The 13,487-nt window shown below is 44.9% G+C and overlaps 1 protein-coding gene across 1 annotated transcript in view; it reads right to left on the bottom strand.

Annotated features, from left to right (window-relative positions):
• atg2a (autophagy related 2A) overlaps positions 1 to 13,487 on the bottom strand; it is a 31,463-nt gene that overhangs the window by 10,816 nt on the left and 7,160 nt on the right. Inside the window, exons 6-28 of the mRNA XM_083786435.1 lie at positions 12,774 to 13,028; positions 12,239 to 12,338; positions 11,094 to 11,258; positions 10,166 to 10,290; positions 9,756 to 9,837; positions 9,216 to 9,465; positions 8,794 to 8,935; positions 8,467 to 8,565; positions 8,028 to 8,183; positions 6,812 to 7,088; positions 6,500 to 6,572; positions 5,824 to 5,998; positions 5,591 to 5,733; positions 5,260 to 5,378; positions 4,932 to 5,080; positions 4,352 to 4,487; positions 4,074 to 4,258; positions 3,807 to 3,887; positions 2,106 to 2,212; positions 1,796 to 1,888; positions 1,314 to 1,384; positions 765 to 841; positions 251 to 421 (exon numbers count right to left, since the gene is read on the bottom strand). Of these exons, the coding sequence (XP_083642561.1) occupies positions 251 to 421; positions 765 to 841; positions 1,314 to 1,384; positions 1,796 to 1,888; positions 2,106 to 2,212; positions 3,807 to 3,887; positions 4,074 to 4,258; positions 4,352 to 4,487; positions 4,932 to 5,080; positions 5,260 to 5,378; positions 5,591 to 5,733; positions 5,824 to 5,998; positions 6,500 to 6,572; positions 6,812 to 7,088; positions 8,028 to 8,183; positions 8,467 to 8,565; positions 8,794 to 8,935; positions 9,216 to 9,465; positions 9,756 to 9,837; positions 10,166 to 10,290; positions 11,094 to 11,258; positions 12,239 to 12,338; positions 12,774 to 13,028 (3,231 nt within the window). The remainder of the gene's footprint in view (positions 1 to 250; positions 422 to 764; positions 842 to 1,313; positions 1,385 to 1,795; positions 1,889 to 2,105; positions 2,213 to 3,806; positions 3,888 to 4,073; positions 4,259 to 4,351; positions 4,488 to 4,931; positions 5,081 to 5,259; positions 5,379 to 5,590; positions 5,734 to 5,823; positions 5,999 to 6,499; positions 6,573 to 6,811; positions 7,089 to 8,027; positions 8,184 to 8,466; positions 8,566 to 8,793; positions 8,936 to 9,215; positions 9,466 to 9,755; positions 9,838 to 10,165; positions 10,291 to 11,093; positions 11,259 to 12,238; positions 12,339 to 12,773; positions 13,029 to 13,487) is intronic.

Here is a 13,487-nt window from a genome sequence, read left to right as displayed (position 1 = left end):
ATGACACTGTGTACTGTAAATGCATAAGACATTTGGTGCAGAGCTGTTAGCTTACATGCTTAGGTTACATCCTACATCCTGCTAGCTTAGCCATTAAACAAAATCTTCTGAAAATACTGGGAATCCACAGAGAACCTGGTCTCTTGGCAAAATAGCATTTTCAAGTTCTACATTCAGTGTCAAGGTCAAAGGTCAAATCACCATCTGGGAAGAACAGATGTTTGACCGTCTTGATTGATGCATGTCTTACCGGCAATTTCTGTCCGGCGATCTCAGTGGGTGAGGCGTGTTTTGGTGGCGGGTGCAGGTCACCCTGGGAAACCAGGTATTGCAGCAGGTTGACGAGGGCGGCACAGGAATCGGAACAGGTGTGCAGGTGTACCACGTTGTTGGAACAACGCAGCTCAAACAATGGCTGGCTCTGGAGGTCAGAAAGAAAAGAACAGGGAAAATTTGAGAACAGAAAATCGAATTGTTTAATTACACGTGTTAGTTTTCAGGTTTTTAATCAATATCCATACTCAATAAGACGCTTAAATTATAAATGCCCATGTCCAGTAAAAGGGTGTCAATTGTGTCCGTTTTTTACTTGGAATTGAGTCTTAAGATTTGAGAATTCCGATTTATTTTCTCACAATTGCCTATCTCACATTTGCGGAGCAGACAGACCACAATTGTGAGAAACAAAATTGTAAAAACGTGCCTACCCAGCCGAGTTCAGCATGTTCTCTTTTCATAAGGAGGTGCAGCTATGGTGTACTCACCAGTTTGCCTTTGTCACTGCCTTTAAATGTGGTGATGGCCAGCTCCAGCAGGTCAATGTCCACAATACACACATAGTCTGGGGGACGGAAAGAGACCCAGGAGCAAAATATATTATGTGTGTAAAAAATAAAAAATAAATAGGATTTATTTATTTATATCATTCTTCATTGTCCCACAGGGGTATATATAAGGCCCCCTTCTTTTTTCATTCTAGAACAAATACCTTCATTGGAAATAACCAATCTACGAGCTTACAACATGTTCCGTTGTGAGCTGCTATAATGCCCCCCCAAACCCTGCTCTACTAGCCTGACATTACAGCCTGAATTTTCATTTTGTTTGTTTCAGTGTAGCCGTTTTCTCAGATGTGGGCAAGGCCAAAGTGGAACTTGACTCCTGCCGTGGATGTTTAGCGATTCAGGGCAGAATGTGGATCAGTAGATTCACTGTAATTTCCTGTATGCTTGTTACCAAGACACATTTCTGAACATCTATTATACTAGGATTACACGCACGCACACACACACACACACACACACGTGTCCTACCTTTCCTCAGGTCTACTGTGTCGCTGTCACACTTATCAGAGAGGTAGAGGGCAGAATCATCCAGGATGAATCTAACAAACACAAAAAACAACCACACACTTTCTTTTTTACACAGTTTAACTAATCTTACAACACTGCCAGCTAGTAGATTTATATATTCAATCTTTTGTACAAAAATAAAACAAATATCTTTGCCTACAAGCCCAAAATATGGATGTCAGGGTGACAGTGGTTAAATAGCAGTACAACTTAATATTTTATTTTATTTCATTCAGTCCATGAATGTGGTCTGATGAGGACACTAGTTGATATACTGTATAAAATACACTGATAATCCTTAATTATAGTTATAGACAGCAGGCATATAAGTCTTATTAGCCAGGGATCCTTTTAACAAACAAAAAAACAAGTTGATCTTAACCACTCAAAGTCTACATGTAGTACCCCAGGGCTCTATACTAGTTCCATGCCTTTTGTGCTACCTGAGGTGGAAAGTGGCAGTGTCTACGATGATGTTGCTGGACAGCGAGAAGGACTCTGCTGTGAACAACACTCGCAGTGGCAGGTACAGGGGCCTGGGAGGGAGAGACACACACACGCACACACACACACACAGAAAGAGAGAACAAGGGGTTTTTAATGTATCACAATTTTATCACTGTTTGGAAGTTAATGTACGTGTGTGTCAGTGTGTGTGTGTGTGTGTGTGTGTGTGTGTGTGTGTGTGTGTGTGTGTGTGTGTGTGTGTGTGTGTGTGCGTGCGTGCGCGCGCGCACATGCGTGGGTGTGTACCTGTAGTCTACAGCGCAGGTAGCCAAGTGTGTATGCAGGATGGTGATGACTGCAGGGGGTGTATATCCCAGGATAGGGTCATCGATGACATCCAGAAAGTCAACCAACTACAGTAAAAAAAATGAAACAAGAGTTGAAACATTGATGACTTATTTTGAATCCTGCCTATCTGAAAAGCCAGCCTGAAAAGAGTATTTCACTAAGCTAGGAAAAGGCTAGGGTTGTCTGCAACCACGTAGAGTCTGTGGGGGCCACGGGGCTGCAGCCCCCATGAAGACTCCCAGGGCCCCTTTAGGCCCCCATGAAGATTTTCGTGGACATTTTATTTTTACATTACAGATTTTCTGGGAATTATTGACCCACTGTCACAGAGCATACTATTTACACATGCTCGGATTCCGAAAATGTGAACCTCTCCGCCGGCTGTCCAGAGGTGTTAAAAGTGTTGGGTGCAGCCACCAAGTACTCAAATGCTAATCGAGTTTCTTTTGTTTTCACCTAGCCAGATGTCCACAACATCAAAGCGTGTCAGAATTTCATGGGATTTGTTCTTGAGTCGTGACATAATAACACTGATCAAGAATTCACCAAAGAGACTCTCTTTGAAACCGCTGTGCCCCACGCGTTGGACCGTGAGAGCAGCCTCGCTGAGAGCAATTGTTTCCAACTACACTATAGGCAGCGGGTGTGTAAGGCTAGGGAAGGCTTCCCAAACTCATTTTTAGACCATCTGGGAAATAAATAAATCCGCGGCGGCGAGAATCCCCCCCAACGCCATTCTATAGCCTACCCAAAGGTAAAACGCACCCACCGCCCGACATTTCTCTCAGAAAAAAGTGATTCAGCGTCTCTCTCTCCCCTGAGTGACCGGCTGTCGCCACCGCGCAATCAATCAATCACTCCGCACCAATCTCTCTATCTCCCTCTCCGTCCGTCCGTCCGTCCGTCCGTCCGTCTGTCTCTCTCTCTCTCTCTCATAATAATAATAATATAGTCCTGAAAGACAAAGTCCTCACCTTGCTTCCTTGGACATTGGCCTATAGAAGCTGCTTTAAAAGTGCCAGCGAAAATTGATCAAAATTGATCAAATTGATCAAACTCTTCGGCTCTGGTTGTCTGTACTGTACAGTATCTGTGTATGTCAGTCTCCTAAAAAGTAGTTGAAAGTCCATGCATATAAAATGTGATTCTTTAGTGGAAAATCTCAGAGCTAAACCAACATCGTTCTTCTAAAGCACATTTGTACATCTAGGCGAAGCATTTTGCCGTTTCAACTTGGCCAACGGAGACTATGACATGCCCACAAGCAGCCATGACTGTATAGTGCAGCTTGGCCACTGAACACAGCGTTGTGATTTGAGTAGATTGTATGTGTGCAAGCTGCACACATACTGACTTACTATTGACACCTAACAGGGAGGCCATGCTGATGATACTACATCTTGTCTATTTATTTTCCTGCAATGGAATGTGTGGCTAATTACTGAGCCACATCGGGATGCTCCTGTAGCAGACCACAGACAAGTGATAGCCCAACTGACTACACAACGAGCACACTTGTGTGCAGGGCTTCAGGGCCCTTCCTTGAATTCGACCTTCATGCCTTCTAGTTTAATGCATTTTGAAAGGTGAAACATGGGAGAGATAAAACTCTGGACGAGGATCACTTGCTTCCAGGAGCTTCTCGGTACTTCTTCCTACCTGCTCGTACCAACTGTGATTTGTCTGCGCCATGTAGTGCCGCATAGTGGCACCTTGGAGACGAATGGCAACCAGGAACTCCTAGAAACAGACAAGAAAAAAAGATCATTATAGTCACATTTGAACCATATGTAGCCAGTCATCTATGATGTCTATGATCTATGAAGACTCACTCACAAACCCTCCCCTAGGAGCCACGCGGCAAAAAACAACAACTTTGAATTTAAGTATGGGTCTGCCATGTTGGTCTCTTTCATGAGCACCCACCTTGATGTTTTTCTGGAGGTCCAGGGTGATTTTGATGGCTGTGGACAGCATCTGGAGGTCACTTTCCCTGCCACTCACACTGCTCACACCCACCTCTGTGGGGTAGATGGTAGGGTCCAGGTGCTTCGGGGGAGTGAAGCTGGGCATCTCCAACCGTTCTGGGATGGGGGAGTCTTTCACTGCCGCTGTAAGGCGTAATGAGAGAGAGAAAAATCTTGTGATTATGGCTGACACAGAAGTGTGTTTTGTGTAGGAAATATGTATGATGTTACACACACCTCGATGGTATAGCTCCACCCGTCTGCTCTCCACACAAAGGAAGTTTAGATTTGGGTTGTTCTGGTGCTGTGCCACACTGAATAACTTCCCCCCTTCCAGGTCTAAGACAATCTCACCATGATTATCCTCCTCCGCCTGAGAACACAGAGAGGAATGGAAACCATTTGGAAAATACTTTCTCCTATTAAAAGAATCATCATCCCTGATCATTCAAAGTGAATAAAGGGATGAACAAATGAGAACGTCAGCGGATAATGCAGTCTCACAATAGTAAATGGTAAAAACAAAAGGTGCATGCTTTCATCCAAAGCACTTTACATAGATTGTGCATTACATTCACCCATTCATACACTGATGGCAGAGGAAACCATTCAAGGCACCAACCTGCACATCAGGAGAAATTAGGGGTTCAAAGTCTCGCTCAAGAACACTTCGACACTAACTCTGGGGAGCCCGGGATCGTACTGGGAACCTCACAGTTCCCATCCGGCCGCTCTACCGGCCACTCTACCCCTGAGCCACTGCCGCCCCTGGTCAGCACATAGTCGGCTCACCGTGGTCAGCACATAGCTGGCTCACCTTCCTGTCCGCCATGGCTTGAAGGCGGCCCTTGCCTATGAGGACCGTGAGGGAAAGAAGACTGAGGTTGTGGTTAGGACGTGGTTCTGACTGTCTCCTAGATTCACTGGCAGAGGCGTACTGAGCTTCATCATCCTCAGAATCAGAGTCTGTGATGCACAGAGAGAGAACAGATGCATTTTGTGGAATGTAGATCTACGAAAACACTGTTCAGTGAAGTAAAGTAAAATCATAAAAGAAGCTTGCTAAATACATTCGGTTGTATCTCCCATTGGTCGTATGTGTAATTTAAAGGTGTCAGTGTCAAAGCTGTGATTGGGAGACTAACCCAGTCTGAAGGCTGACTTGCAGAGCTGAAACTCGTCGTCGGTGTGATGGCGGTGGGGGGTGTGATCAGAGGGCGGAGGAGGGGGAGGGGGCTCCCACATCAACAGGTCATTGTTAATCCTGCAGGAGAGAGACCGACAAGAGAGGTGGAGAGAGTGAGCTTGTGTCACGTATTTCAGCAGATGTGTGCAAAAAACGGACAGTGGACAGCTGGCCTGGTGTCTGCCATCATGATAATAGCAGAAATACGCTGCGTTAAGAATGGATGTGATGATGTTACATTTTAGACAGACACGCACACGCACATACTGTACACCCACACACACACACACCTATTGTAAACGCTCTGGAAAGCCTGTTTGCTGGGCAGCAGGATGTAAGCCAGTGGCAGGCAAATGTCCATCACACATTGGCTCTGGGCCACACACTGGGCCTGGAACTGAAGCATCTCTTCAGGATCTGCTGGAATGACCATCTGAGGAGACCAGACCAGTCACATCACAACTCTGGTATTTCATGGAAAAGAAGCAGGTGAACATTTAATGTTTGCATGGTACCAGAATACCTCCTCAGTCTCAAACATAGTACGGTTGGAGGAGAATGGAGAGCTGGTCTTGTCACGAAGCTCACAAGGACTCTCAAAGGACATCGTCCCCAAGTCCCCGACCAGGCCAAGGCCTAGTCCACTTGGACCTCCTCTTGAGTCCTGGGACTCGCCTCCGTTCATACGCACCGATATCCTAAGACGACGAAGAATGAACAAAAATGGACAGGGGCGAGGAATTAAAATGTAGCAGATTTATTTATAAAATGGTAGCATCATATTTATTCTTGCGATAACTACAATAATACACTTATTCTGGAGTTTTGTGGACCCATTATGGAACATGACAGTTTTATTTAACCCATTTTGGGCGGGAACCCCTTTTGGTGTTAGCATTATGTTATGCTTTAGCTATTGAAAAATAGCAGATCTACAAGCTCATAGCGCGCCACCGAGTGGCGCACTACGAGCTTGTAGATCTGCTATTTTTGAAAACTGTCAGGATTCTTCTGTGCGTTAGAATTTGGTCTCAGGTCAGAATGGGTTAATGGTGCGGATGGTAGTGATAAGACAGGAATGAGTCTTGATTTCTCCCCATCCTTCTCCTCACACCCAACACTAACCTGGGCAGGGATTCTTATCCTCACACCCAACACTAACCTGGGCAGGGATTCTTATCCTCACACCCAACACTAACCTGGGCAGGGATTCTTGGTTCTTCTTAACTCTGATACAGGGAAAGGAGCCTCCCTCCCAGCCCACATATGATCCTGGAGGAGACAATTCAAGATCATCATGGTGTGGAAGAAAAAGGAAATAAAAAATATATAAATGTATAATAATTATTAGTACCAGAATGTGTGTGTGTGTGTGTGTGTGGGTATAATGGATGTATTTATTCATTGTATAAATACAGAATTTATACAATGAAAAATAATACTATAGATATTCATATCTGTAGAACCAATACAAATACAACTAACTACCATTATGAAATCCCCCCACCCACCGTGCATGTCAGTGAAGGAGGCCTCTAGCAGCTGTGTGAGACAGGGAGCAGGGGGTTGGCCGGGGGCTACATGTTCTCCCTGGTGGAGGTCTGGGGCCTCCTGGTGCTTCAGCTCCAGGTCCGTCAGCTCCAGCACCAGGGTCTCCTGCCGCACGTCCCGCTGGCCTGGGGGCCGCCGCATGGGAAGGGGCCGCAGGTCTGGTACGGGGAAGCGGAGCTTGACCACGGCATGGGGGGAGAGGAGCGAGAAGGACGACCACAGCTCACTGCTCTGGGTCTGAAAGAGTGTGTAGCGGGGAAGGGATAGAAATGGATGAGAAAAGCTATCCGTCTCACACACACAACATGTATTACCAAATGGTCTACCTTTTAGGAACGGAGAAACAGCAGCAATATTACCATGGACATTATTATTTGTGCACCAGGGTTAAAGCCCCTGCCACCTCCAGGTCATCCAAGTCGCCTATGGCCACAACCATAATGAATGACGGGCTGGTTCTAAATCCAGATGGAAGAATCAGTTCAGATGCTGACAAAGATGATCCGGAAAGAAGATTTGTACGCAGAAAGACACCTTTCAGCGTTAGCACTTTTAATGTTAGAACTATTCGTTCCATTCAAAAGAAGTTAGCGTTCCTCGCCCACCATCACAGTATTGATGTCATATGTGTTCAAGAGCACAGAGTGCACCATCCAGATGTACTTGTTCAAGAGAAGATTAACTCCTATACGCTCATCACAGCCTCAGCTGAGAAGAACAGTACAAATTCTACCATCAGAGGTGTTGGTTTTCTTCTGTCACCAAGAGCACTGAAAGCATGCCACAACATCATAAAACACACCGAACGGATAATAGCCATGACTCTCGTTGGCAACCCAGAGACAACTATTATTGGTTGCTACAGTCCAACAAACGAGGACAGGAATGAGCCAGATGTTGTCAGTTTCTACAAGGATCTGTCCTCTGTTGTCTCAGCCGTCCCAGCACACAACCTGCTAATCATTGGAGGAGATTTCAATGCACATAAAGCAAGCAACAAAAACGGAAGACACCTGTCAGACTTTCTGGATCAATTCAATCTCATAGCCGCTAACACCAAGTTTCAGAACAGCCTAGGCAGGTTGTGGACGCATCGATACCCAACTGGACATATTGCACAACTCGCTTTGCAACCACTTCCGCGGCCGTGGTGGAGAGCTAGCTTAAGGTGTTCACCTGTGTGTGTATAGGTCCAGTGGTTTGTGTAGGACAGTGGCTGAAGGCTTTGCTCAGGCTCCCCAGGCGATTCAGGACATCCAGGTCCAACTCAGCGCTCAATTCAGCCAGCTCTACTCTCACCTCACTGTCTCGACGTACAACCCGCTGCTTACCCTGTGTACACACACACACACACACATTACAACCTTCTCTTAGTATAACAAATATTTTTGTTTGGAAACATAATTTCACCTATACACTATACGCTGTCAAAAATACCTGCTACCAAGTTATATTTTTTGGGAAAAAAACATGAGTCGAGCCGTTACCATGCAATGGAAAAGCGCCATAAGACACAGACTCTTACTCAAGAATCTTTATTTAGCAATGTGGAAAATGCTGTACATTGCAATGGGCACATATAATCTCTCTCGCTCTGCATGCTTGCGTGTAATACCTTGCGCAGGTGTTTTTCAGTGAGGCCATAGTGTAACTTTGCACAGGGTCTGGCTACAGCTCCCACTGTGAACAGACCGGCTTTCTGGAACTGCAGCAACTAAGACCCAGACACAGAGATGGACAAGATGTCAGCTCACTCACAGCACATTACTGTAATAGATGGTTTCAAATGAGATAGAGGGACAAACAGGTGTACACAGACATGCAGCCACACACAGAATAGATATAGAGTATATCAATATATCAATTGTTGAACATATAGAGTATACAAGTATAAAACCAGACAAAAAAACAGGCATATGTAGATATACGGACTGTTCTCTACCTCACTGTACTGAGGATTGCTGTCTTCCCAGAGACACTCTAACAGTTCCAGCCTGCTAAATGAAATGTCAGAGGTCACAGCCCGACTGTGGCGGCTCCCACTCCGCATCTCTAAGGCGACCTGTACCGCCGCCCCTGTTAATCTGGGAGTAGGAGTGACAGAGAAAAAGAGGGGCAAAGAGAGAAAAAGTCACTTATAAGCCACAGTGGGCTGCCTGTGTGTGTGTGTGTGTGTGTGTGTGTGTGTGTGTGTGTGTGTGTGTGTGTGTATGCGTGCGTGAGAGATTTGTTTATTTTTTCAGGAACTGTCTGTATGCATGGATACAGAAAATACAAATGTTCTTGACTGCAGTTCTAAAGTCCTGGAAGAGTACATGTCATTTCTGCCACCGTCACTTCACAATACGCTGTATGCATGTGTACCTGAGGTGGGAATGCGGGCAGGCTTTGGCAAAGTTTCCTCTCAGACGACGGAAGTCCCTCTCACTAAACATGCTGTCCTTGAAAAAGGCCAGCTCGCGGAAGAACACCTGAGACACTTGAGCCAATGAGGAGGCTCCGTCGGGCCCGGGGGGTGGGTCCTCCTGCAGCAGGGTGAGGGTGAGACCACCCAGCGTCAGCCGCAGCAATGCGTCAGGTTTCAGCTGCTCTGTCCGGTTGGTGTGAGAGCGCCCTGAATAGGAGATGTGATGGCACACGAGATTCAAGAAAGATTAATTTGTCACTCCTTCATACCATGTGCAGTGAAATGTGTGTGGCATGCTCCACAGACTGTGCTTTATATAAATTATACAGTATAGGCCTTTTTAGACGGGGAGCTTGTGACGAGGACGAAAACTACAAAAGGGTGGGCCTCAATTTCCGACTATTATTTAGTCTCAATATGTCGTGATGCAATATCCAAGTTATCATTCTGAGGCCTGAATTCACTCAAACCCTTTATGGTGCTGCCTGTGATCTCACCTCTGGCTCGGCTGCTAACCTGGGACATACTGGACAGAGACCCTGCTACAGGATAACGCCTGGGGCAGTTCCCCATGCTGCCCTGTGAGGGGGAAACAAAACGAGAATGAATGATACGATATGATATGGTAGTCAGCAGGTCCAGTAGGGAAGCCAAGAAACGACATTTCAAATTGTTTTCAAAATGCCTGTCAATAAATGTCTTTCCCCAACACGCACGTGGGTGCTTTGCTAAAGAGACTTCAGTTTACAGATGGATGGAGCCTGCACACCATATTAGGTACAAGAAAGACTGGTTGGTCTCACACTCAGGCCATAGATAATCTCTAGGGATGTTGTCAGAAATGGGAGGGGGGGGGGGTCTCTGAATAGCTATAAGTTATTTCTCAAGAAGTGACAACTAGCTGTACCTGTGCAGAGAGACTGGCCAGGCTGTGTGTGGACGACTCCATGTCGCTGTCTGACAGCTCACTGCCTGAGCGTGCAGACGTCACACTGCTGCTCATCCCCCCTGGACCCATGGAGAAAAACATCTCTGCAGGGACATCACATGCACACACACACACACACACACACACACTTCATATGAAGTTGCTCAGAGGAGATGGACGGCAGGAGTGTTTTACAGCAAAGAGTAAAGGCCTTTTAGGGACACCGGGCATGTCTATGCCAGTAGTGTAAGGTTCCTCTGTGTACTCACAGTGACGTACACTCAGCAGTCAGGGCTACATCTCAAATGTGGCTTTTTGGCTGGTGGAGCAGTTTAGATATCTAAATATAGTATGACTCAAAGATATAAATAATAACGGCCTCAAGGTCATTATTCTATACATCTACAATATGGAAATGGCCCAACATGGAAGATAAAGTCTGTAAAATCATCATATTATCATTTAATTAATGGCTTTACATGACTATATTCATTTTACCCTTTACTTTTTTTTTCTTTTTACATATTCCATAAAATGAAAAGAAAGGGAGCAGGAAGACACCGCATCTTATCAAGATTCGGAATAAGAGAGACCTGTTTAATCAGTAGTTAGACTCTTGGCGGTCAAAGTGAAAACACGGTGCCCATTAATCGTGAGACCTACAGTCTCCCCCCCCCATTTATTTTAATAAACTTTTTCCTTGTGGCTAAGAGCTGTCATCCTTTTCAACACTTTTTCTTATGTTTACTATAACATATTGCACACTAATATTATATCACATTATATAACAGACGATCTTCACAAATAAATAATATAGTACCTAATATTACATTATAACAAGTAAGTGGTATAAGCTCAAAAGGTGCTGACGGGGACCGCTCCAGCTAACCTCTGTTGCGTTCCGTACCTCCATTCTCCATTCCACAGAGGTAAGGCTCCAGGTCATCCTCGGCCTCCCAGTCCCTGTCCCTGGGACTGGAGCCCAGCTGTTTGCCCAGGTCTTCTTCAATCAGACGCAGGTCGTCTGAATCTAAGGGACGGCTGTGCACTCCGCTAGCCTTGGCCTCTGGCTCTGTGGTGAAGACAAAGAATCGGATTGGTGTGTTTGTGTTTCTGGCTATATAGGTGGGAAGCTGTGTGGTAACTGGTAACATTTCAGGTAATCTCTAAGTAATGTCTCCCTGTGACCTGAACTAGTGAAAATAGCAGATCTACAAGCTAAGTAAGTTGTTTATCAATCTAATTTTGATTCCCGCCTGATCGGAAATAACACAGACTCTGTTCCTAACGATCAATGTCAGCTCTCAATCACCGTTTAGAGTCCAAGCAAGCTGCTCGCTCATTCTATTCACCACTTACAGAGTTTGGAGCTTGGAAGGCTGGCCACATGAGACTCTCTTTCTTTCTTTTTCATTTATTTATTCAGGGAAGTCCATTGAGAACAAGCTCTTTTTAGAGGACATCCTGATCACAGCACAAACACAATACATATTTAAAAAAACCCAATAACAAATATTTGAATCAGAGTACAACATCACAGTTGCAAATAAATATATATAGTATTACATGAAACAGGTGCAGTCGGTATGTAGTGTGGCCTCAAGCACCCGAAATGTCTCTATTGAGACCAATAGAACCAGTTTCAGAGAGTCCTGAAGCTTGTTCCATTTGTGTGGAGCGTAGTAAAAGATGTCAGTCTTTCTTTGTTCACTGTTCATAAGTGATCTGGTATATCTAATGTGTTGAATATCCAGTGACTTTTAGATCTAAAAGCGAGGACAAAGGAAGCTTACCACACAAGGCCTTTATAAACAAATAGAATACAATGTGAGAAATGGCCAACCCACATTTTGATATGATATAAAATACAACTCGACTTCAGGGATCTAAGCCTATTGATGTGAGCATGATAGGGTATCATTGTACCTGTAATGTATGTACACATCATTGTACCTGTGTGTATGGTAAGGTGTGTATTAACATTGTACCTGTGTATGATAAGGTGTGTAGCACATTGTACCTGTGTGTATGATAGGGTGTGTAACATTGTACCTATATCTATGCAGAGTGCTGCCAGCAGGTCTGTCAGATGCGTTATCTGATCGGGAGCAATCAGCAGGTGGACACAGCCTACCTTCCCATCCAACTCCAACTGTGATCAGACAGAGGGGATATAGGAGCATGGCGACACAAAAGAGAAAGAAAAAGGAATGGATAATTAAATTGATAATAATATATTATTAATATTATATTCCGTTTCAGGAAATGGAAGGGGGAAAAATGAACCTGTGTTCCAATGGATCCTATACAATTATTATTTAGTCACACTCACAAGCTCTTGTTAACAAAATTATTCAAACATTATGACTTGTTGTGTGCTTATGGATCGTATATTTTTGCTACGTTTGTGTGACGCCGTCATTATATAAAGTATAAAATAGCATATACAGTAATAAAAAAACGGAGAGAATATATGTATTCATGAGTGATCTGATGATTACGCACGTGCATGCATGCATGCACGCACACAAACACACACACACACACACACACACACACACACACACACACACACACACACACACACCTTTGGTCCGGGGAGCATGTCATTCTGTTTAATCTTCACAGTGGTCTCAATGAAACCGGAGCAGCTTCCTATGAGGACTGGCTGCTGAGGAGAATTAGAGGACAGGCCCTTTCTACCTCCCTCCTCCTCCTCCTCCTCCTCCTCCTCCTCCTCCTGTTGTTGTTGTTCCTGATCTTCCTCATCTTGCTCCTCTTCTTCCTCCCCCCCTTCACTGGCTGTGGTGGAACGTGTCAGGTCCCCTACGAAAGACTCGGTCTAAGACAGATAGAAAGACATGGCTGCGAGTGAGTGAAATGGTAGAATGCTCGTCCCTGCACGATTAATATAATTGCGAACGCAGTGATTGCGAACGCAATGAGCACTAACTATGAGACCCTGCAGATCATGTCTGTGTGTCTGTCTGTCCCGCTGTGACACCACCCGCCCGCCACCAGAGGGCGCAGCTGTAGCACACACACACACACACACACACACACACACAGTAGAAAACTTAAAAAAAATACTAACTAAAAAGGGAAAAAAAGTACGTAATTTATTCTAATTGTTGTTATTGCAATTTACGAGCTGCGTTCGCTTCCCGCGTTTGCGCGTCTTACTTGTAGATATTAAGTGAACAGAATTATATGAATCCTGAAAACAAAAAACAGTTCACCTGGGTTAGGCTGACCCAGGCTCAAGTGTTATCAGTGAGAGAGTAAATAAAAGGCACAACAG

The sequence above is a fragment of the Protomyctophum parallelum genome (assembly GCF_964188405.1).
Source record: "Protomyctophum parallelum genome assembly, chromosome: 16".
Classification (NCBI taxonomy): Eukaryota; Metazoa; Chordata; class Actinopteri; order Myctophiformes; family Myctophidae; genus Protomyctophum; species Protomyctophum parallelum.
This window is presented reverse-complemented; position numbering and strand designations above follow the sequence as displayed.